General features: G+C 35.5%; 2 protein-coding genes across 2 annotated transcripts in view; one reads left to right on the forward strand and one right to left on the reverse strand.

Annotated features, from left to right (window-relative positions):
- HCN1 (hyperpolarization activated cyclic nucleotide gated potassium channel 1) overlaps positions 1–22566 on the reverse strand; it is a 376053-nt gene that overhangs the window by 307283 nt on the left and 46204 nt on the right. Inside the window, exon 2 of the mRNA XM_055324802.1 lies at positions 20899–21322. Within this exon, the coding sequence (XP_055180777.1) occupies positions 20899–21322 (424 nt within the window). The remainder of the gene's footprint in view (positions 1–20898; positions 21323–22566) is intronic.
- Positions 3258–4281, forward strand: LOC129509341 (casein kinase II subunit alpha-like). Its single transcript, XM_055324803.1, has one exon. It carries the CDS (start codon positions 3390–3392, stop codon positions 4188–4190), a length of 801 nt encoding a protein of 266 aa, XP_055180778.1. The 5' UTR covers positions 3258–3389; the 3' UTR covers positions 4191–4281.

The raw sequence follows: 22566 nt of genomic DNA on the forward strand, positions 1-22566 counted from the left end.
AAGAATTATTTTCGTAATCTTTTGTATACAAAAGGGGCCAACCGTATGTTTGGCAATGCAAATTGCCTATACTGATTGAATGTATTGGGTGAAACTAACCCAAAGCACTGGGAATTTTACTTGTGGAAGCCAGAATTTAACAAACTAGTTGTTAAAATTTTAAATGGCTATAATTTAAGCCATGGCTAGTTTCGGATTAAGCATGCAAGGTCAATTTAATGATGCTTTTCCATGAAAAAGCTTTTTATGATGCACATGTTTATTGTGTTTGCCTCGTCCTTCTACACAGATATAGCTGTATGAAACAAGTATGCCATATATCACAATTTCCCTGCATCTGTAAAATCATGTAAGTCACATAAAATAATGTAAGTCATGTAAATGCAAAAATTAGGATGAACTTGTTTCATATTATATCATACCCATCTCTGAAATGAAAAATCTCTCTATAAAACATTATTCTTTATTTTAAAACAAGGCATACATATCATTCTGTTTCTGATCATAATGGAGTAACAAGGACCAAGCTTCTCTTCCTGTCTTAAGCCACTAGAAAACCTGACAAACTGTATGAAACATAGGTTTTCAGATACTGAATCAAAAGCACAGAAAAATAATCCCTAGAAGAGGAGCAAATAAAGCGAGCCCTAACCTTGCACCAGCTCCCTGTCTAGAAGAATTTCCTGAGCATAGTGCAGAGAAAAATAATCCAAACAGAGGTCAGCATTCTCACAGAGTCAAGAGACAGGTGGAGAGACAGGGAGGTCAGGGTGAGGCAAAATACCAGAGCTGAGGGAGGTGCCCAGAGAGAAAGCTCAAAGATCAGCCGAGGAATTCCTTTGAGTCTTTGGCTAAATATTCATCTGCACAGCATGTGAAGTCACTACAAAGGCCAAGGAAAGAACGATAAAACAAGAGTAAATGGAACAGAAAATATATGATGAAATAATGGCCAGCATTTTGCAAATTTGATAAAAACTACAAATACACAGATCCAAGGCACTCAACAAACTTCAAGTAAAACAAGAAAAGCATCCTAAGGCACATAAAAATCAAATTGTTGAAAAGCAGGGATAAAGAGAAAATCTTTAAAGCAGCCACAGACAAAAGTCATTACCCTACAATGGAACAAAGGAAAGAATGATATCAGACTTCTCAGCAGAAACAACACATGCAGGAAAAAAAAAAAATCGAGTGATATATTTATAGTACCAAAAGAAAAAAAAAAAGTCTTCCTAGAATCCTATATGTGTGCAAATACTTTTTAAAGATTAACAAGATAGGAAACAAATGTTGTAGAGGATGTGGAGAAAAGAGAACTCTCTTATACCCTTGGTGTGAATGCAAGCTGATGTAGCCACCTTGAAAAAACAGTGTGGAGGTTCCTCAGGAAATTAAAAACAGAGCTACCCTATGACCCAACAATTGCACTACTAGGTATTTACCCCAAAGAAACAGATGTAGTGAAACAACAGGACACCTGCACCTGGATGTTCATAGCAGCAATGTCCACAATAACTAAACTATGGAAGGAACCAAGATGTCCTTCAACAGACGAATGGATAAAGAAGTTGCGGTATATATAATGGAATATTACTCAGCCCCCAGAAAGGATGAATAATTACCATTTACATCTATGTGGATGAACTGGAGGGTATCATGCTTAGTGAAATAATTCAATCAGAGAAAAACAATTGTTATATAGTTTCATTCAAATGTGGAATATAAGAAATAGTTCAAGGGACAATAAGAGAAGGAGGGGAGACTGAATGGGGAAAAATCAGAGAGGAAGACAGACCATGAGAGACTCTTAACTCTGGGAAACAAACTGACGGTTGCTGAAGGGGAGGTAGGTGGGGAGATGGGGTAACTGGGTGATAGGCATTAAGGAGGGCACATGATGTGATGAGCACTGGGTGCTATACTATATGTTAGCAAACTGAATTTAAATTAAAAAAAAAAAATAAAGACAAAACAATGAGTGCCGAGCATACAAAAAGAGAATTTATCAACAACTAACCAGCACTACAAGAAATATTAAAAGAACTTCTTCATATAAAAGAAAAATGATACCAGATAAAAATTTGGATCTACACAAAGGAACAAAGAACAGGAGTAACAGGAAGTATAAAAAGGTATTCTTGAACTCTTTTTAAATAAAAACCTTAAGGGATCCCTGGGTGGCGCAGCGGTTTGGCGCCTGCCTTTGGCCCAGGGCGCGATCCTGGAGACCCGGGATCGAATCCCACGTCGGGCTCCCGGTGCATGGAGCCTGCTTCTCCCTCTGCCTGTGTCTCTGCCTCTCTCTCTCTCTCTCTCTCTGTGTGACTATCATAAATAAAATAAATTTAAAAAAAATACCTTAAAAGACTAGAGCATAAATAATTACAATATAGCGTGGCATTTATAATGAGCATAGAAGTAAACAGTAGCAGAAAGCCGGCAAGGAAACCCTGGAAATATACTATTTTAAATTTCTTTTTTTTTTTCTATTTTAAATTTCTTATACTGTATGTGAAATTATGCAATACTATTTGAATGTAGACTGTGATAAAGATGCATGTTGTAACTGTTAGAGCAAGCACTGGAAAAAATGAGGCACTGTTACTAATTCAACAGTGGAGATAAAACAGAATGTAAAAAAATTTAATGTAGAGCCTCGCTCTGGTCCCTGCGCCGGCGGCTGGCGGCCGAGCCGTGTGTCTCCGCCGCCGCCGCCGCCGCCATATTGTCTGTGTGAGGAGAGGGGAGCGCGGCCGCCGCCGCCGCCGCCATATTGTCTGTGTGAGGAGAGGGGAGCGGGGCCGCCGCCGCCGCCGCCATATTGTCTGTGTGAGGAGAGGGGAGCGCGGCCGCCGCCGCCGCCGCCGCTTCCACCACAGTTTATAAAGAAAACAGGTCAGAAACAAAGTCTTACCCCCAACTGCTTCTGAACACAGTGGCCGCCAGATCTCCAAACACCAAGTCCACCTTCGTTCGCCAACCTGCCTGACATGTCGGACCGTGCCCCGGCAGGGCCAGAGGTCACACAGCGGTTAATAGGCACGGACGCCGAGAGTACTGGGATTATGAGTCCCACGCGGTGGAGTGGGGTAATCAAGATGTCTACCAGCTGGTTCGAAAACTAGGCCGGGGTAAAGACAGTGAAGAGTGTGAAGCCATCAACATCACAAATTATGAAAAAGTTGTCGTTAAAATTCTCAAGCCAGGAAAGAAGAAGAAAATCGAGCGTGAAATAACGATTCTGGAGAATTTACGAGGCGGTCCCAATATCATCACACTGGCACACGTTGTAAAAGACCCTGTGTCACGAACCCCTGCCTTGGTTTTTCGAACACGTAAACAACACAGACTTCAAGCAATTGTACCAGGCGTTAACAGACTATGATATGCGATTTCACATGTATGAGATTCCGAAGGCCCTGGATTATTGTCGCAGCGTGGGAATTAAGCATAGAGATGTGAAGCCCCACAATGTCAGGATTGATCATGAGCACAGAGAGCTACGACCAATAGCCTGGGGTTTGGCTGAGTTTTACCATCCTGGCCAAGAATATGATGTCAGAGTTGCTTCCCGATACTTCAAAGGTCCTGAGCTACTCGTAGACTATCAGATGTACCATTATAGTTTGGATATGTGGACCTGGGGTTGTATGCTGGCAAGTATGATCTTCCGGAAGGAGCCTTTTTTCCATGGACATGACAATTATGATCAGTTGGTGAGGACAGCCAAGGTTCTGGGGACCGAAGATTTATATGACTATATTGACAAATACAACATTGAATTAGATCCACGTTTCAATGATATCTTGGGCAGACACTCCCGTAAGCGATGGGAACGCTTCGTCCACAGTGAAAACCAACACTTTGTCAGCCCTGAGGCCTTGGATTTCTTAGACAAGCTTTTGCAATATGACCACCAGTCACGGCTTACGGCAAGAGAGGCCATGGAGCACCCCTATTTCTATACTGTTGTGAAGGACCAAGCTCGAATGGGCTCATGGATGGATCTAATTCAATGTTGTAGCATGCCAGGGGGCAGTACCCCTGTCAGCAGCGCCAATATGACGTCAGGGATTTCTTCAGTGCCAACCCCTTCACCCCTTGGACCTCTGGCAGGCTCACCAGTGATTGCTGCTGCCAACCCCCTTGGGATGCCCGTTCCAGCTGCCGCTGGCGCTCAACAGTAATGGCCCCTTCTGTCTCCTGATGCCTAAGCAGAGGTGGGGGAGTCCACGCTCTCCTTGATGCAGCTTGCGCCTGGCAGGGAGGGGTGAATTACTTCAGAAGCACCGTGTCTGAACCGCTGCTTGTGGATTTATAGTAGTTCAGTCATTTAAAAATATATATATATAATAGGCTGATTTTCTTTTTTTTTCCTTTTTTTTTTAAACTCAAACTTTTCATAACTCAGGGGATTCCCTGAAAAATTACCTGCAGGTGGAATATTTCACAGACAAAACTTTTCCCCCCTTTCAAATTCAGTTTCTCATCACTAAAGAACAAAGATGAACCGATGAACCAGCCTCAATCCTGGCTGCTGCATTTGGGTGGAGATATCTTCCCATGTGCACCATTGCTCCCCCACCATCCCACACTTTGGGGGGTTTATATCTCATACTCTTCTCCAGAGATTACAAAAATGTAGCTTCTTCAAGGGAAGTGGGAAGGAAGGAGGAAGGGAGGATCCAACCTATAAGAGCAGTGTACTGCTGGTCACTTTTCTCACTTTACTTCCAGTGCTTCAGTGGGGTTGTCCTGGTAAATCTAGTGGAAATATGTCTTAGTTTCATTGAGATGCTGAAAATCTACCCAAAGTGCAGAGAGTTCCTGAAAACTTCTCTTCAGTATGAATCATGTCTTACTGACCTAACCCTAAATCCAACTCACTTCTACTTTTAGTTTCAGTTCAGTTTAAAATTCTAATACCTTCCTTCCCAGGCTCCTTATCTCTGTCCCCTCCCCTTTCATCTCCTCACATGTGCTATAGCTGGTGGGAGGGGGAGGAAAAACCTTTTTCAGTTTTCTTTGACTTGGCCATTTTGAATTCAGTTAGTTACTGGGCTTAACTTATTGCTTTTTACAAAAGAAAAACATTGTCTATATAGGTTTCATGCTAGCAACTCTTTAAGAGCTAATGGAAGATGTGGCCACACCGAGTTTCATCTTAAGCTTTCTACCTTCTTTTATTCCTTTCTTCCCCTTCCTTCACATGCCATCCAGTGAGAAGACCTGCCCCTCAGTCTTGTAAATGTATCTGAGAGGTAGGAGCAGAGCCACTATCTCCAGTGGAACTGAAATGGTAGACCTGTAATGGTGGGAAAACTATAAACTCTTGTTCCAGCCCTGCCACCCCTTGCTGTGTGTATATATATAATACTTTGTCCTTCATATGTGAAAGATCCAGTGTTGGAATTCTTTGGTGTAAATAAACGTTTGGTTTTATTTAAAAAAAATTTAATATAAAAGGAAGCAAGGAGATAGGAACAAAAAAAAAACCAAAATATACATGGAATAAATAGAAAACCAATACCAAAATGGTAGATTTTTTTTTCAAAATGGTAGATTTAAACCCAATGATAGCAATCAAAATATTAAATGTAAATGGTTAAAATTAAAAGGTAGAAATTACTAGATTTGATAAACAAAAGCAAGACTTAACCATATGCTGTCTACTCATTTGAAAATAAGAACTCAGGTTGAAAATAAAAGATGGAAAAAGATAAGATGAAGTGGCTACATTTACATCAAAGTAGATATCAGAGATAAAAATAGTCATTTTATGGCGATAAAAGAGAATTCATCAAGAGAACATAACAATTTTAACTATGGATAAAATTCATAGCACGGCTTCAAAGTACATTTAGTAAAAACTGGTAGAACTAAAAGGAGAAATGGCAAAATTACAGTTTCAAATTTTAACCTCTCTCTTAAGAATCACCAGAACAAGCAGTCATAAACTCAGTAGGGATATAAATGATTAGAATTACCACTGTCATAAAAAAAAAAATAGAATTACCACTGTCAATTGGAGATGATAGAACACTCCAACAAATAACTGCAGAAAACATATATTTTTAAGTGGATATAAAACATTCACTAAGATATCCCTATTCTAGGCCATTAAACAAATAACAATAAATTGGAACAAGGCATGAAATTAAACAAAGACTAAAGATATAATAGTAATAGGAACATTACCAATAATCTAAGAATTGTGTTTGATTTTTAAGTATTTTTAAAGAATGAATTGTTTGAAAAATGAAATCCAAACAAAAGCAATGCATTCTAAAGAAAATGGACACATTATGAAGCATTCTCTCTACCTGGTTGTATAATGCTTGCATTTCAAGCGTTCTCAAGATTTCAGTACAATAAATTTTTCTTATAAAAAATTATTACGATTATATCATATATTAATAACACTTTTTATTCTCTACTTGATTGGGCAAAAGTAAAAAAAAAAATTAAGCATTATAATTCTCTTTAATGTGGAAGATAGGAAATTAAATTATGCAAATATCTATCCACATTTAATAAATTATTAAACTCACACTAAATCTGATGTTTTGAAGCTTGGAAATCCATACTTCCATTAATAGAATGATTTAAATTCCTATTAAGGTTGAGTTCACTTACAAAAACTAAGTAAAATGAAGATTGCTTTATAATTGATATACCCATGAGGCATCTCTGACTGAATCACCCGTGATAAGTGCCTGTTCCTTCTGGTGCCTAAAGGAATGTCCATCAGTTTTAAAAGCACTTTGCAAGCTTAGGAAGGATGTCATGTGATAGTAGCACTATTGTCACCCCGTCTCATCTCTTGTCTAAATTATAATAATGCCACTTAATGGATGTTCTACCTTAAATCTTACCTGCCTCTTTTTACAAACCATTTGTATGCTGGTTTCAGTCATATTTACATCTATGCAACAGGAGAAAGGGGGGAAGACATATTTGTTACGATTTTGGGAGATGCAGTATGCATGAATTTAAATCCTTGCCCTGTCATTGACTCGCCCAGTGCAACTTAGGTAAAGTGTTCACCTGTCTGTGCCTCAGCTTCAGTTGTTTAAGGAATAATGATACTATCTACTTCATAGGGTTCTTTGGGGGATTAATAAAATCAATATTTGCAGTGCTTAGAAGAGCATGTAGTTTCATAGGAGCATTAATGTGAAATAAATACATTACATTGTTGCCTAAAACCATTCAAATGTTTCTTACTGTCCTCAGGATACTCTATGCTCTTTAATTTGACTTTCAAAATACCATCTTTATACCCAAACTATGTAGTCTTTGTGGACTACTTGAAAACACTCTTAAATGTCTTTTCACTTAAGAAATATTCCCTTGGCTATGACATCTTTTACTTTTTTCTTTAAGTCCTACTCATAGGTCTCAGTTCATATATCACTTCCTACAAGAAGCCTTCCCTAGCCCCCAAAACTGTGATACATGTTCACAGAGATATCTGTTATTTTTTCCATCATGGGGCACTATATTTTTATTCCTTTTAGCTTATATGATTAGACTGTATGCTATTTAATAATGGAAACTGTTTTCTGTTTACTGTTGTAATCTATATGCATAACATATACTATGAGTCCATTACACATTAAACATGAAAGAATGAATAACCTAATAAATGATACAGTGACTATATCATAGAAAACTATAGCATGTTTCCTCCATCATGACCTCATCAGTAGCTAGAAGGGTGTTTGTCTTAAACCAAAAATATCCATGAGAGAAAACCAATGGGATCATCAAGCAAGTCCATGATTTTAGTTTGAATAGATCCAGGGGTAAGGCAATTTAGCCACAGGCCACCATAGTGATCATTTGAGACATACTCTGCCTCCATGTGTCAGCTATTCCAACCCCTAAAGTAATCCTATTAAGCAAATAGCTCCAGCTCTCTGCCTTCCAGGTACATAGTGGATCATTCTTCTTTACTTTTTTGTGGCTGGATGAGGTCATGTGACAATTTCTAGCCAAAGAGTCATAGAAAGTGAAAGTAATATATATCACTTCTGGTCAGATTACAAAAATGTCCATTAACACCCTACATAGCGGGACACCTGGGTGGCTCAGCTGTTGAGCGTCTGCCTTTGGCTCAGGGCGTGATCCCAGGGTCTGGGATTGAGTCCCACATCGGGCTCCCTGCACGGAGCCTGCTTATCCCTCTACCAATGTTTCTGTCTCTCTCTGTGTCTCTCATGAATAAATAAATAAATAAAATGTTTTTTTTTTTAAAGATCCTACATAGCTTTTTACCTCCTTGTGAAAATGACTGGCAATCATTAAGATGCAAGCCGCTTAGTCAGTCTGCATCCAGGTGTCAGGCAACAAGAAGCAAGACTGCAAGCCAGCCTATGATGCATATGTAGTTAGTGGAAGCAACATATAGACCTTCCCTGCAAGAAGCTACCAAGATATCTTGGGCTGAGTGATAACACTTTCAACACTAAAAAACAAAAATAAAATTTGGTCTCCATGAAACCATTAATAACTCACAAACCACACATTGGGAAATACTGAAAAAGATTTCTGAAAACTCTTAAGAGCGCAAGGGAAACACTCTTGATTTGTTTTGTGGGCCCAAGTTTGTAACAATAACATGCCTGCATGACTGAACTGGGAGGGAACTATTTTGATTATTTTCTTTGGAAAAGAAAATTGAACATCTTTTTTCCTTTAGGAAAATTTTAATAGCATAATTTGGAAAACAAAATTTATAGAACCTGTAAAATTTTATTACATTTAAATTGCATTTTTAACACAAATCATTCATGTACTTTATATGTCAAAGTAATTGAATAAAATAATTATCACCTGGATATCTGTATTAGGTAAAAAGGAAGAATAACTAATCTGGTATCTTTGGTGTGGCAAGTTGAGTAGGTTATTTTTCCAATTTGGAAGTATTCTATTTTGAATTTAGTCATCTCACTAATTACTTTTGTTTTTTTACACAACTTTTCTTCTCTATTTTGAAAGGCAGAAATAAAGTAATACAGCAACTAATGAACAGATAAAATCAACAGTTTTCCATCTAAGGAGTGGATCACATTGGTTTATTAATGCCCAATAATTCATTCCTCAGTTGAAGGAATAATGAAATGTATTATACCCAAAGTCTTGAAATAGGCTGCATTGGTACTATGCTAAGGCTTCCTGGTGTGTGTGTGTGTGTGTGTGTGTGTGTGTGTGTGTGTGTGTGTGTGTTGGTGTGTGTGTCTCCTGATAAGAGAATTATATTTCTTTTTCTCACAGTTGTAAAAAAAAATACTGATAGACATTTTGTTTACACACTTTTTATCAAATCTTCCAGTGGGAAACATGACAGAGGAAGACAGGGAAAAATCCCTGCTTCCATAGACGTATAGGTGATAAGGGAGGGACTTGGATTTCTCAGGAAGCAGAGAAAGGAGATGATTTTCTGAAGGCTAACATCACAGCTAGAGCATCTGATTCCTCACTTCGAAGAACAGAGGGTGTTAACTAGCCTGAGGCTTGGAGTGATTCCACTGCTTGCTGCTTCTCTCAACAAGAGGGACAACAGCACTGCCACCACAACAATGAACACAACATCAATAAACAGTCTTACCGCTGAAGGGATTTTTGAGAGAGTCTTTGGTAGAAAGAATATACTCCTTTTGCATGTTAGACTCTATCAACACATGGGTTCTTTGGAAAGAAAACTATAGCACTATGTGCAATAGCCACCCATGCTACCAGAGCTTCTGTGTGGGAGCCGAAGCGGGGAGGCACAAAGAAAATGAATATTATACTTATGCACATAAGGTGAACACAATGCAAGCATTTTGAATGGAGCTGGTGTTGCCATAATTACAGAATAGCTGATTTGCTGAATGAAACTCAGTTTCTTGATGTCTCTTAAGGATTGTTCACTTAATTGTGATAACACATTTTCTGGTTAGAAGTTCCATACAAGAACATCTATACTCTATAGAAAAGAGCAAGAAGGCAAGTGAGAGAGAAGCTAGGTTCTTTTTTTGTTTTGTTTTGTTTTGTTTTGTTTCTGTTTTTGCAAAATTCTCTCACTAATTGCAGACTTTGGAATACTGTATGTGAAATTTAAATGTATTGTTCTTCTTGAAAATTTTTCAATATTTAGGAATCTTTCATAAACGTGTACGATCTGAATGAAATGAAAATGTTTCATATTCTAGTGTGAGGAAGTCCTTTTGAAATCTCAAAGCAGTTTTGGTATTATTTTAAGTAAAATAGTATCTCTGTTGGTAAAACTCAGCAGATTTTAGGAAAGCATGGTATTTAATAGCCCTTTTTGTTTAAATGACTCATCAAAGAATGGTAGATACCTGGCCCAGATACCACCACTCTTCACTCCTGTTCCATTAGCAACTTTATAAATTGATTGAACTTTGGGAGTCAGACTGAGCTGAGATACCACCTCAGAATCATTCCTGAATTCTTCCATTCAATAATTTCCAATACATAAAAATTTACACATATCTGTTATGAGTGTTGATCTCCTTTTCTAATCCTTCCACTAGATTATAAAATCTCTGTTAGCCATGGTTGTTGATGATCTATCTTTGCATTCCTATATGTAGCAGAGTGCTCAGCATGAGGCGGGTTGCCAATTGATATAATATTAAATACTATATTTGGTAATCATATAAAGATATGAAGTTGGCAAATGAGAAGTTAGGTAAGTATTTAACTACATACTTTCTCATTTTTATTTAGAAGAGTTAGTATATAATTACATATATAGTGTTTAACTGGATATATAGAATCATGCATTTGAGAAATGTGCGACTAAACAGAATTCTTGCAAAAACAGTAGTATTTTGCTAGACCATGTGCTAACTGGAAATTTTTTCATCCGAAGCCACAGAATCATCTTCTAATTTCAAGACACAAGATTTTTGGAACATCTGAAATAACAATTCAACTAAATGGGAAGGGGGATGGTTGATTTAGTTGGTAAAATTCCCAGCAATAACACTTACAAACATTAAAACATTCATCTTTGATATTAGGCAAATACTAGTAATTTGGCAACAAGGAAAGACTTCAGCAAAAGTGTAAGAGATTTTTTTTTAAATTGCTTGCTGGCATCCTCCTCTTTTGCAACCCAACTAAACTTCTTACATCTCAGTGGAAGCCTTCTCTTACACAAAGGCATCTCTCACTCAAGTTATCATACTATCATTTTCATATAGAGAATTGCTCTCAATGACTTGAGAATTACTCTCACTACCTGCCAACCAATAGCCTGCTAAAATGTCATTTGGTAATGGCTGAAAGCATGTTTGACTGTCTAAAGGCTACTCTTGAAGCTGAAAAAGCCATAAAACATAAATGAAATCATTCTCCAATAATGAGACTTTAGTCATTAATATCATACTTTTCAAAAAATGTATGCAAACACAAAACTAGTCAGTCATCCAGTACTTCAGAGTCTCTTACTCGTAACCTAGCCTTGCAAGTCAGGAGATAGAATACATATACTAGTTTTGGAATCCATATATGTTCAAATGTTATTCTAAAGTTAATACTTGATGTGAGTCTAAATTACAATAAATCTAGAAATTCTTTAATAACTCTTTCCTAACAAATTACTAGCATTTTTTGGTAATTTCTGTCATTATAAAATTATTTTGCTGCTACAGCAAATATGTCCAGAGGGAAGAGGGGAAGTAATCTTCTATTGGGTTAAAGACTATCTAAGACAGCATTTCTCTGAATTTCAGATTAAATAAAAAGGGGGAACCATTTTAATTGTACAATGTTATTAAAACCTACACACTTGAATGCTTATGATTCACTGCCAGTTAATTGGAAGCAGCTATTCTGGACATTAATCTTCCTCTTCAGTATCATAAAGATGAGTATTTTCACACAATGGAGAATTCCCCCCATACTCAAACACTATAACCTCCACAAGGTTAGTAGATACCCCCAATAGTACTGTTAGATACTATTAGGCAGTTACATTTCTTGGATTCTAAATTACAAAGCACATGCTACCACAATCTAAATTCTACCATTTACTCTCTGTTATTATTTAAAATATTGAGGAAGATGGGAATTTTATTCTTGCTGAAATTCTATGAAAAAAATATTGAAAACAATTTAACTGACTAAGCATATCTTAATATACTCTTTTAGGCTTCCCACATTAGAGTTTACAAAGCCCTTTTACATGAATTTTCTCTTCAAGTATAAAACAGCCATATCAAGCCAACTAGAAGCCATCAGCCAGATTTTTTAATGAGAGAATGGCATCTGGAAATCACTTGCACAAGATACTCCTGATTTTTATTTTAATTAATCTGAATTTCTTGTATTTTGTATGTTCATCCAACTCCTATGTCCACAAAAGTAACAACAAGAAAGCAGAATATTGAGATAATTAGCACATTATGGCAAATATTCCCATTGATGATCAATCTTAATGGGAAATCCTTTTTGAATTCACCACTTCTGATGAATACGATTATATCAAAATAGCTATTCTCCTTCTTTGCAACTGCTTTAAACTATATAGAACCCTGAGACTAGCTTTCAGATTCCTTATTCAATGTCTACTTTCACTTTAAGATGTAATAAGAAAAGATTTTGACCCTCTTTTAAAAAAAAATGGCCTAAATGGCAGGCTTAACTCAAAATAGCCACCAGAATTATATAACCAACCAAATGTATTTCGTTTTCACACTAAGACACGACTCCTCTAATACAAAATCTAAAGTGCATACATCAGCAAGACAGAAAGAGAAGTCAAAGTAGGTCTTTCTCAGCCATTATCCAGTGTGATTGAGGATTCTATTTTTTTTATTCTTGAGCTTTCATAATGGATATGTCTTAAGAAAACTGACTTTCAGTGACAATTTCTAATGTATTTCAATGACTACACTTTGCCCAATGAAATAGGTAACAATTATTGCTTTTGATATAAGGCAAGCATAACTTTGTTTCCTAAAATGTTTCAAATTAATTTAAAAAATCTTTGACATTGTATCTAAAGTAAAAGATAGGTTTATCATATACTGATAATAAAAAAGCACCATTTTCCCTTTATGATTAGATAAATATATTTGACATTCCCGTAGGAGTGAGCTTAATTTCACTTCATTATTCATAATAATAAAATATTCTCAGGTGTCACTATAACATGTTCCAATTTATGTCATGTCTCATCACACCTCTCTTGTTTGTATACAGGTGCACCACAATATACAAAACCAACAAAAGTGACCTGTTCAATTGAGATAATTACCTAGATAATTAAAGTAACACATGTTTATTAGGAAACACTCTGGAAATTGAACCATAATTCAAGTTTAAACCAGAATCACATCGTAAATGTGACGTCCAATACTCACGAACCAGTGGCATTCACAATTTTCACTCTAACAGCAGGCAGATGAGCAGAAAATAGTAGTAGCCATAATACACGTAACTGTGTGCACAATGGAAGGAAAAACTGAAACTTCTTTCAAGAAACTTCAGATAAATCTGAGGCTGAATGCATTTTGTCCTAAATTATTTGCTGATTTATTTGCTACTTCAATTCTCTACTCAGTATATTTCAGGCAGAAATAATGCATTATTAAAATTTATTCATTTCTTTTTTTAAAAGATTTTATTTATTTATTCATGAGAGATACAGAGAAAGAGAGAGGCAGAGACACAGGCAGAGTGAGAAGCAGGCTTCATGGAGGGAGCCCGATGTGGGACTCGATCCGGGACTCCAGGATCAGGTCCTGGGCTGAAGGCAGCACTAAACCGCCAAGCCACCGGGGCTGCCCTATTCATTTCTTTTAAGAGAGATAGAGAAAGCATGTGTGAGCAGGGGAGCCACAAAGAGATAGAATCTCAAGCAGACTTCTTGCTGAGCATGGAGTCTGATGCAGGGTTGGATCCCAGGACCCTGAGATCCTGATCTGAGCCAAAATCAAGAGTCAGACACCCAACTGACAGAGTCAGTCAGGCACCTCTATAAGGGTGTATTTTATAATCTTGTAATTCCTCTATTATAAACATGAGAAATATAAAAATTGAGCAATGACTGGCATTGGTTTGAACTAGGATGATGATAGGGAAAATTCAGGGAGAGTACTGGTATTCAAAAGACCTTCAAGAAGTAGAACAAGTAGGACATGATTACTGTTAGCAACAGAGATTGAAAGAGAAAGAGAAGTCAAGGCTACCTCTTAGATTTTAAACTGATAAAAGGAAATGAGAAAAGGAAAAATATAAAAGGAATCAAGAGAGAAGGAGAAATGGACATCCTGAGCTTGAGGATCTCAAGAGATATCTTTATAGATGTCACACACTCATTTAGACTTTGAGACAGGGGTACATAATTTGAAACTTTAGATATGAGTCTGGCTGTTATCAACATATAGCCATGGAAGTATATAAAAACATGCAAAATAGGAACATAAATTGGGCCAATAACATAGACTTAATAAAGTCTAGTGTTTTAATCTTAAAATAAGGGTCTGAACATTTCAGATATGATCTTGCTTTTTTTTAATGTTAAACTGAGATTTCCATGTCCAAAGCATCAGAATTATACAGATCTGCTGTGGTGCACTGAACAAAGAGAATTCATAAAATTATGTATATCACCTCTAACACACACAGACATATACCCACATACACCTTGTTAATCTCTACTTAATTGCCTTCACCTCACAACATTTTATATCCAAATAGAACTCATCACATTCTACTTTAGAACTTCGGAGTATCTGTTAAAATATCATCATAAAAAATACACAGTATAATAATTCTCTTAGAATAAAAATAATTCCTTAGAGAAGGAACTTAAAATTTTTGTTTTACCTGAGGATAAAGTATAGATAAAGAAAAATCATTTTCGCATATATAAATATCCAGAGTCGTCTATTTTACCTCGACATAAATAGCCAAGGAATTAGGTGAGTTTAGGAGAGTGCAAGGGAGCAATCTCCAAAGAAGACAATTTTGTTTTTTTTTAGAATATAGAACCCTGAAGTAACACAACCAATAGAGGACACCTAGTGGTCTTTAGCAGAATCAATACTTGCCTGCAGAAATATTAAGCAACTCACTACACATGCGTAATGATGTTGGTGTCAGCAAACGTGTTAATCTGAGAAATATGACATCATGAATCTTATTATAGCAATATTATATATATAGACATACATCAATGTAAATGTTTCAAACAATTTCCATGCATCTCATTCCTTTGAACTTCACAGCTGTTCTATTAAGTTGTTTAGGCCTAAATAAGTCGCTTTAAAGGCTTCTCCTAGATTACATGGAAAATAAAAGGCACAATTTGAATAAAGTCCTACACATATTAATTTCCAGTATAGGGTTCATCTCACATCACATTTGCTGGTATGAAATACAAATATCAAATATAACTGTATCAGTAATATCAATATTAGTATATATTGTATACACTGACATAGTACATATATTATGAATGTATCACTCTATTAATATGATAATATTAATTGTATCAAACATAATTGATATTTAAATTATAAAACATTACAAAAAGACTTCATATAAGACCTTCTCATATTTTATTATTAGCACAAACAGTTCAAGGGTAAGAGTTCTTGGCAAAGTTAAATCTCCCTTTAGGTAACTAAACAGTGCCCTGCTTGGCGCTGGCTACATGTAAGAAAGGCAAATTAGTGATACATTCGTCTCTTAACTGGTATTATTAGGTCCATCCTCAGTGACCTCCAGTCCTCTTCATTCCATAGCACTCCAAATGTAACCTTCCTGACTAAAATGCCTCAATGACACTTTATTAGGTCCAACATCAGCACAAATTCATGTCTATGCCCCCAAACTCACTCCGCTTACAACCTAGACTCTGGAGGTGCAGCACTACTGTGTGTGTTAGGCTGCTTCACAGTGCAGGTCTTACTAGAATGCTCCTTCCTGCCCCGTTTTGTTCAGCTGGGAAAATCAGACTTCAGCTTTGAAACCCAGTTCAAGTATCTGTAAGCCTCTCCTCTTGTGCAAAAAAGCTGTGTTGTTCACTCCCTCCTTTATTCTGCTACTTTCCACACCATCTGTGATTATTTGCTCACATGTCTGTTTTTCCTACAAAGCTGGGATCTGCTTTGAATTCTCTCATGCAGCATCTGCACATAGAAGCTACTCAGTAATTGCTCGCGAGTAAAGAATGAATATTCCCTTGCAATTATTTAATGGATTTAGAACATGGAGGATTGCCATGTATTTAGGGAATAGGCATGCTCTGATGACCTTTCTGAACTCTGTGTTCATGTGCAAGGAAATTCAAAGGCAAAGTTGACACTGCCTGTTTTCTATAGACATTTATAGCCAGCCAAAGAAAAGGAAAACACATATAAATAAGCATTAGCAACAACACTATCAACACGAACGATTCCAAGAAGAGCCAGCAGAATTGCCCAAATTCTGACCATTACAGCCCAGTCCATCAATATCAAATATTTTCTGAAGATGACTTTGAGGCTAATTTTTAAAGGAGTGATAGAACAAAAGAAAACACTTTCCAAATTTGAGGTGTGGCACATGCAAAATTACCGAAGCAGAAAGACTCATTCTCTGCAAGAACTGTAAAACTAAAAAACAAACAGGAGAGAGTTGTTGGGTACAAATATGAAGTGACAGTAGTGAAACAGGGAAACAGTTTGCTGGAGAGCCTTGAAGGCACAGCAAAGAAATGCAGATTTGATGTGATAGGTGATAGAGAGCCTCTCTTAGTTTTAATAGGGGCTAGGTTTAGGAAAACACTGGTGTTTGCTTATAGCAAATCTTTAGAATTTGATGTGTTTTCTGAAAAAATGAAAGTAGTTAGAATATGTATTGTGTAATTATAGATAGGCAATTTATAGCAAGAGTTAGTTTCTGATTTAAACCAATTAAAATGCTAAAATTAACCAAGGACAGAAAACACAGTCTGCATTAGCTCCCTGTGGAATAAATTTCCTTATTGATGCTGTGTTGTTAAACATAATTTGTATATAAACCTATCTCTGAGCTAACATAAAAATCTAATATTGATTGCTAGAAGAGCATCTCAATGTTGCAAACATTACTCATCTAAAATTACTATAGACATATATGAAGTTCAGAACCATAAGCCCTCTTCCTGCCTCAAAAATGGATCTAGTTAATTATGGTATTTCTAAAATCTACACAAGGAAGATTTAGGGAACAAGAGACAGTAATACAAAATAAAATATTATATGTGTGTGTCCCAAAGCCATAGTTATACAAGCATCATGCATTTCCCACACTTTTTTACACATTTCTCATGAAGAATTTACACTTTATGTGACACTGAATCCTACAGAAAGATAACCATTATAGAGAAGCATTTCTCTTTTCAATTACTATTTCCTAAATCTCAAATAATATCAAGGGTTATCCCTCTTTGATAAAATGGCTGATATCAGCAGCTGAGGGATTTAAGGTTCCTAGAATTTTTCACCTTTGCTGGCTGACCTTTGCTGGCTGAATAATCTCCCATTTACTAACCTCTTAATCTACCTTTCATCTCTTCTGGGTTTGTGATGGTCCCAAATTGTTACTAATATTCTATTTTATTTCCAGAGATTTCCTCACTTTGTTTCTTTTAGGTCACAGAGAATGGGTTCCCCCCTGTGACAGGTGATAAAATAACACTCCAGCCTGAGTCACTCTTTACCTGAAATACAACATTAACAACAATGACAAATTAAGGGATTTTTTTTTCCCAACCAAAATACAAGAGTGGGAAAAATATACCTTGGTTTTTTGGAGATTTTAGGAAAAGGAATGTCCTGGCCTGATTCATCTAAATTGCCACAGATTTTCACCTCACCTGGATATATATATATATATATATATATATATATATATATATATATATACACACACACACACACTCTCAATATAGCATCAGAGAGCTCTAATTTTGCATCTTGAAGCCATTGATCTTAGAATTGCTTTGTGAAAATTAACTTCCTTCCTGAATCTTTAATTCCATGTGTTTCATAAACAAGTTGGTCAAATCACCTCTTTCCTCCTACATTAGCCACTACATTCAACTTTAGTAATGATAGTAACATAAGGACTAAATTTTAAAGTTTCTGTATTTCATTCACAATATTTCTCTAATTTATTTGGCTTTGGCACTTCTTGTTGTTTTTCAGTTGAACTAATTCAGACCGAAAAAAAATGTATCATTGAAGATGGAAGCAGTTTCCTATAGAAGGCAGCCACTTTCTTTGGGAATGATTCATTTAGAACAGTGGCAGCTTCCAGACTTCACACATTACTTCCCCAAATTTGCTGAATTTAGCATTAGCCAGCTTGGTACTAAAACACTCGGAACTCAAAGACATGTGGGTGAACTCACATCTTCCTCTGCAGTCTTATTCCAAATGCTCACAGAGCAAAATCTTCTGGTTTATTTGTTGTATTTTTTACATGTAAACATATCCTGTTGGGCATTCATAAAAATCAGGTAGAGATTTGCCAATTTGGAACTATTCAAGTTTCTCTGTGCTTTTGGTGTGAATCATATAGGTAATAAAATAATGAATTTGTATTAAATTCTGGATTAATTATTACTCTTTCTTCTTTGTTTAGCAATATTTCTAACAGGCATCTAATATCCATGATATATGAGATTTTACACAGGATATCATATAATCAAGAAAACATTCTTCATTTAAATGAGTTTACGGTTTATTCATCATCAAGGTCATTTGTTTATGAGAAAGATCTTGCCAACTCACAACTCTAGCCTCAATGTGTTTGGATACCAAATATCTGTGAGTGCATATTAAATTGCATTTTACAGTAATGATGGCAGAGAGCCAATAATCCTGAATTATATCATGGCATCTTTAAAACATCATCATGTAACACAGATCCAGGTGACTATAACTGCTGCCAGGAACCAGAGGGCAACAGTGTAAGGAGTGTCCTCTTCTATGACTGCATGGCCTGCCATTTTATCTGATAGGATACCATCTGTTCATCCTGCTGCCATTCTCTAGGGTATTTGGGTTAAAGCTACAAAACATTGAAAATAGTCACATTGCCCATTGTATTTTTAATTGCCTGGCTATTTATAGCAGTAACTTTTCCTTTTACAGGATATTCGTTAAAAAATGTTACTATGTTTTAAGAGTTAAGTAAATGTTCAACTTTTATGTTGCATAGACACAATCTTAGTTAAAAGTTTCCTACAATTTCTTATTCAATCTATAAAATGGTGGAATATTAAGGTATTTATCATTGAAAGAGGGTATGTTATAGTAAGAAGCTATATAGTTTTGTGGTCAGGAGCATTTGCTCTGAAGTCAGACTGCCGAGGTTAGAATTCCAGCTCCAGCCTTTACTAACTCTATAAATGTGGGCAAGCTACTAGGATTATTAGGAAAATGAACAAATCCATGTAAAGAATAAAATACATTATTTAACATATAATAAGCCCTCAATAAATATTAACTATTATTATCAATAATCATCTTGCTTTGATATTAATCTCAAATATAATAAAGTTTAAGAACCAAACATTTATTACATTTTAGATGGAATATGCTATATAGAGACACTTTACAAGATGAATCCAATTTCTGAAATATGCTTCATTTGATTTTGAATATAATCCATATCCATATTTTAAGAATGTTCCATTTTTATGCCTTTCAGCAGTGTCTTATGCAGTGTTTTATTATTGCATGTCATTTCCTGAAATCCTGTGAACCAAAATGTCATTGACAAGCACACACAAAACACTGCTACAGTCTCACAGAAAGCAGAGCTAACGTTCACATAAGTTCCATTTTAGGACTTGTTTAAATCTAAATTCCAAAACATAATTCTTCCTAAAAATGTTAAAAAGCATTTCTGTAGCGAGTAAAGCAATAATTAATCTATTGCCAGTACATTGTTTCCATGAGTCTAGGTTTAGGCACTCTAAGTCTTTTTGATCTTTGTTTTATGCAAACAATAAATTCAGGTTATAATTAATTTTAAAAAGTAGACTTAGAAGGAAAATCAAGTCAAAAAGGTTATGAAGCAGACCCTGGAATTAAGGACATAAATGTCTTTGCTCGGTGATGGTACATTTAACTCAGATCTTTGGAAACTCCAGTTGGCTGAGTCCTTTCAGGTCCCACCAACTTCGTAAGAACAACAGATGCCCTCTTTAGCAAAATATTGGCCAGATTCATTATATTTATTCACTGTACTATTTGTGTTTTCTATGTAATAATTTCCCTCCTGGGTATGCTGTTTTTCAGTATTTTGAAATGAATTAATGGGGAGAAATTATAATAAATAATTATAGGCAAAAGCATAACACTGAGCAAATTATGCTAAAATCAGTCTACATGTACAATCGGAAATATTTTTTAAAGTATGTTTTCTTCAAATGCAAATTCTCGAAATTTCAATATTAGAGGGAACGTAAACTAGATTATCTCATAGAACTAATGATACAAAGTAGATTAGCAATCAGAGCCTACACATCTTTGTCAAAGATGGTACATGATGCGTATTCATGTTAAATAAAAAGAAACTTCCTATGGTAAAAGAGGGATTGCATTGGTTAGGATAAGATTTGTTGATTAAAGAGGATTTGTTTTTAAAAAGAGACTTAACTGGCATAAAACAATTCTTTTGCAATCACTATTTTTTTCAGTTGATTCAAATCCAGTATTTGATCATACCTTTTGAAGATACAAATATATCCCTTATGCACCAAAAGGAATACATAGAATTTCCTTCTTGAATTTCATAAAACTCATTGTACATAGCACAGGTGTTCATCTTAAAAGTTAGAGTTAACAATCTTATGATATATAGGACTTTAAAGAAGTAAAAGATATGTCTTACCTCTTCCCACTGATGTATGTATCTAATTAACCTTGAAAGTCGTAATAAACGCAAGAGACTGAGAATTTTTGTAAACCTCACAATGCGAAGTGCCCTGGCTGTCTTGTAAACTTCTGAATCCATTCCTTTTTCTACAATGAGAAAGATATAATCCACTGGGATTGATGAGATAAAGTCAACCACAAACCAGCTTTTTAAATAATTCATCTTGATCACTTTAGGGTCCAGGATGATTTCAGAACTGTCTTCATTGACAGTGCCAGTCCTAAAATTCATTATCAGGTCCAAAAGGAAAACTGTATCTGATGCCACATTGAAAATAATCCATGGTGTTGTTGTTTGTTCTGTAAAGAATGTGATTCCAACTGGTATGATGACCAGATTTCCAACCATCATGATAAGCATTATTAAATCCCAATAAAACCTACAACAAATAAAAAAAATCAGATTTTAAGATATAGACAATAACCATTCTTCCCATCATAAAAATATTACTGACTTACGGTTAATAAATGAGTAAAAGAACGAAGTGTTTGTTTTGTAAATAAGGTAACACTTCAACGGCTATAAATTTAAATCTAAGTAAAATTAATAGATTTCTAAAGCAGAGCATTGTGTTTATAGAATTCTAACAATTATTTGATATGAAGTGTTACTGAAATGAATTCAAGAACACTCATTACCTCATATATCTGGTAAAAAAAGCAAAGACTGCCTCCCCTATATTAACATGTAATATATAGATGGAAATAAAAGAGAAGTATAAGACCCGAAAAGCCACCTTAAAAAACCATTTTTGTGAAGATTCTTTAGAGACACTTTGAAATACCTTATATGTCAAATTACCCATCAATCATCAATTAGAATAAATGCTAAAATGCTTATACACTAAAAATATTGGTACTAAAAATTTATACTATCTCTAGGAGTACAGATGAGGTCAACCATAAATTGCAGGCTAGCCCATGGCTTTACAGTACTCCAAATATTTATGCTTTCTTCTTTTTTAGTTTGAAATGAGAAAACTAATTTTGTTCTGAGGCTAAAAATTGAACAGACCACTGTAGATTTTAAATTAGAATCTACCCAAACTCACATTTTTATCACTATTTCACTGAACAACTACTTTAAATATATTCCCACTCTTTTTTCAAATAATTCTTTCTTAAAATGTCTGACAATTTTCAACACGTCTATGATTACTAGCTACTTTTTGAAACATTCTTACCTCATCTTATATTAAAATTGGCAGAAAACCAATATAATATAGCATAATATATTTAATAGAGTATAACTAAGTTCATTGAAGATTATTGTAATATCATTTTCATGCAGTTTATTTAAAATCTGTTGACACTGTAGTGAACTGACTAGGTAATAGACTACTTATATATATTTACAGTATACTTATAAAAATGAAGAAGCAGATCAACCATTACAAGCCTATAATCATGAAATAGTCTCCAAAATCATGAGTTACTTCATCCTAGTCATAGGTATACTCCTCTGGCAGTTTTGTTGTATAAATGAGGTAAATTTCTTTTCTTTTTTTTTTTTTAAGATTGTATTTATTTGAAAGAGAGCATGAGCAGGGGATTGGAGCAGAGAGAAAGGAAGAAACAGACTCCCCAAGCAGAGCACGATTTGGGGCTTGATCCCAGGACCCTG

Source organism: Nyctereutes procyonoides, unplaced genomic scaffold (genome assembly GCF_905146905.1).
Source record: "Nyctereutes procyonoides isolate TBG_1078 unplaced genomic scaffold, NYPRO_anot_genome, whole genome shotgun sequence".
Lineage (NCBI taxonomy): Eukaryota > Metazoa > Chordata > Mammalia > Carnivora > Canidae > Nyctereutes > Nyctereutes procyonoides.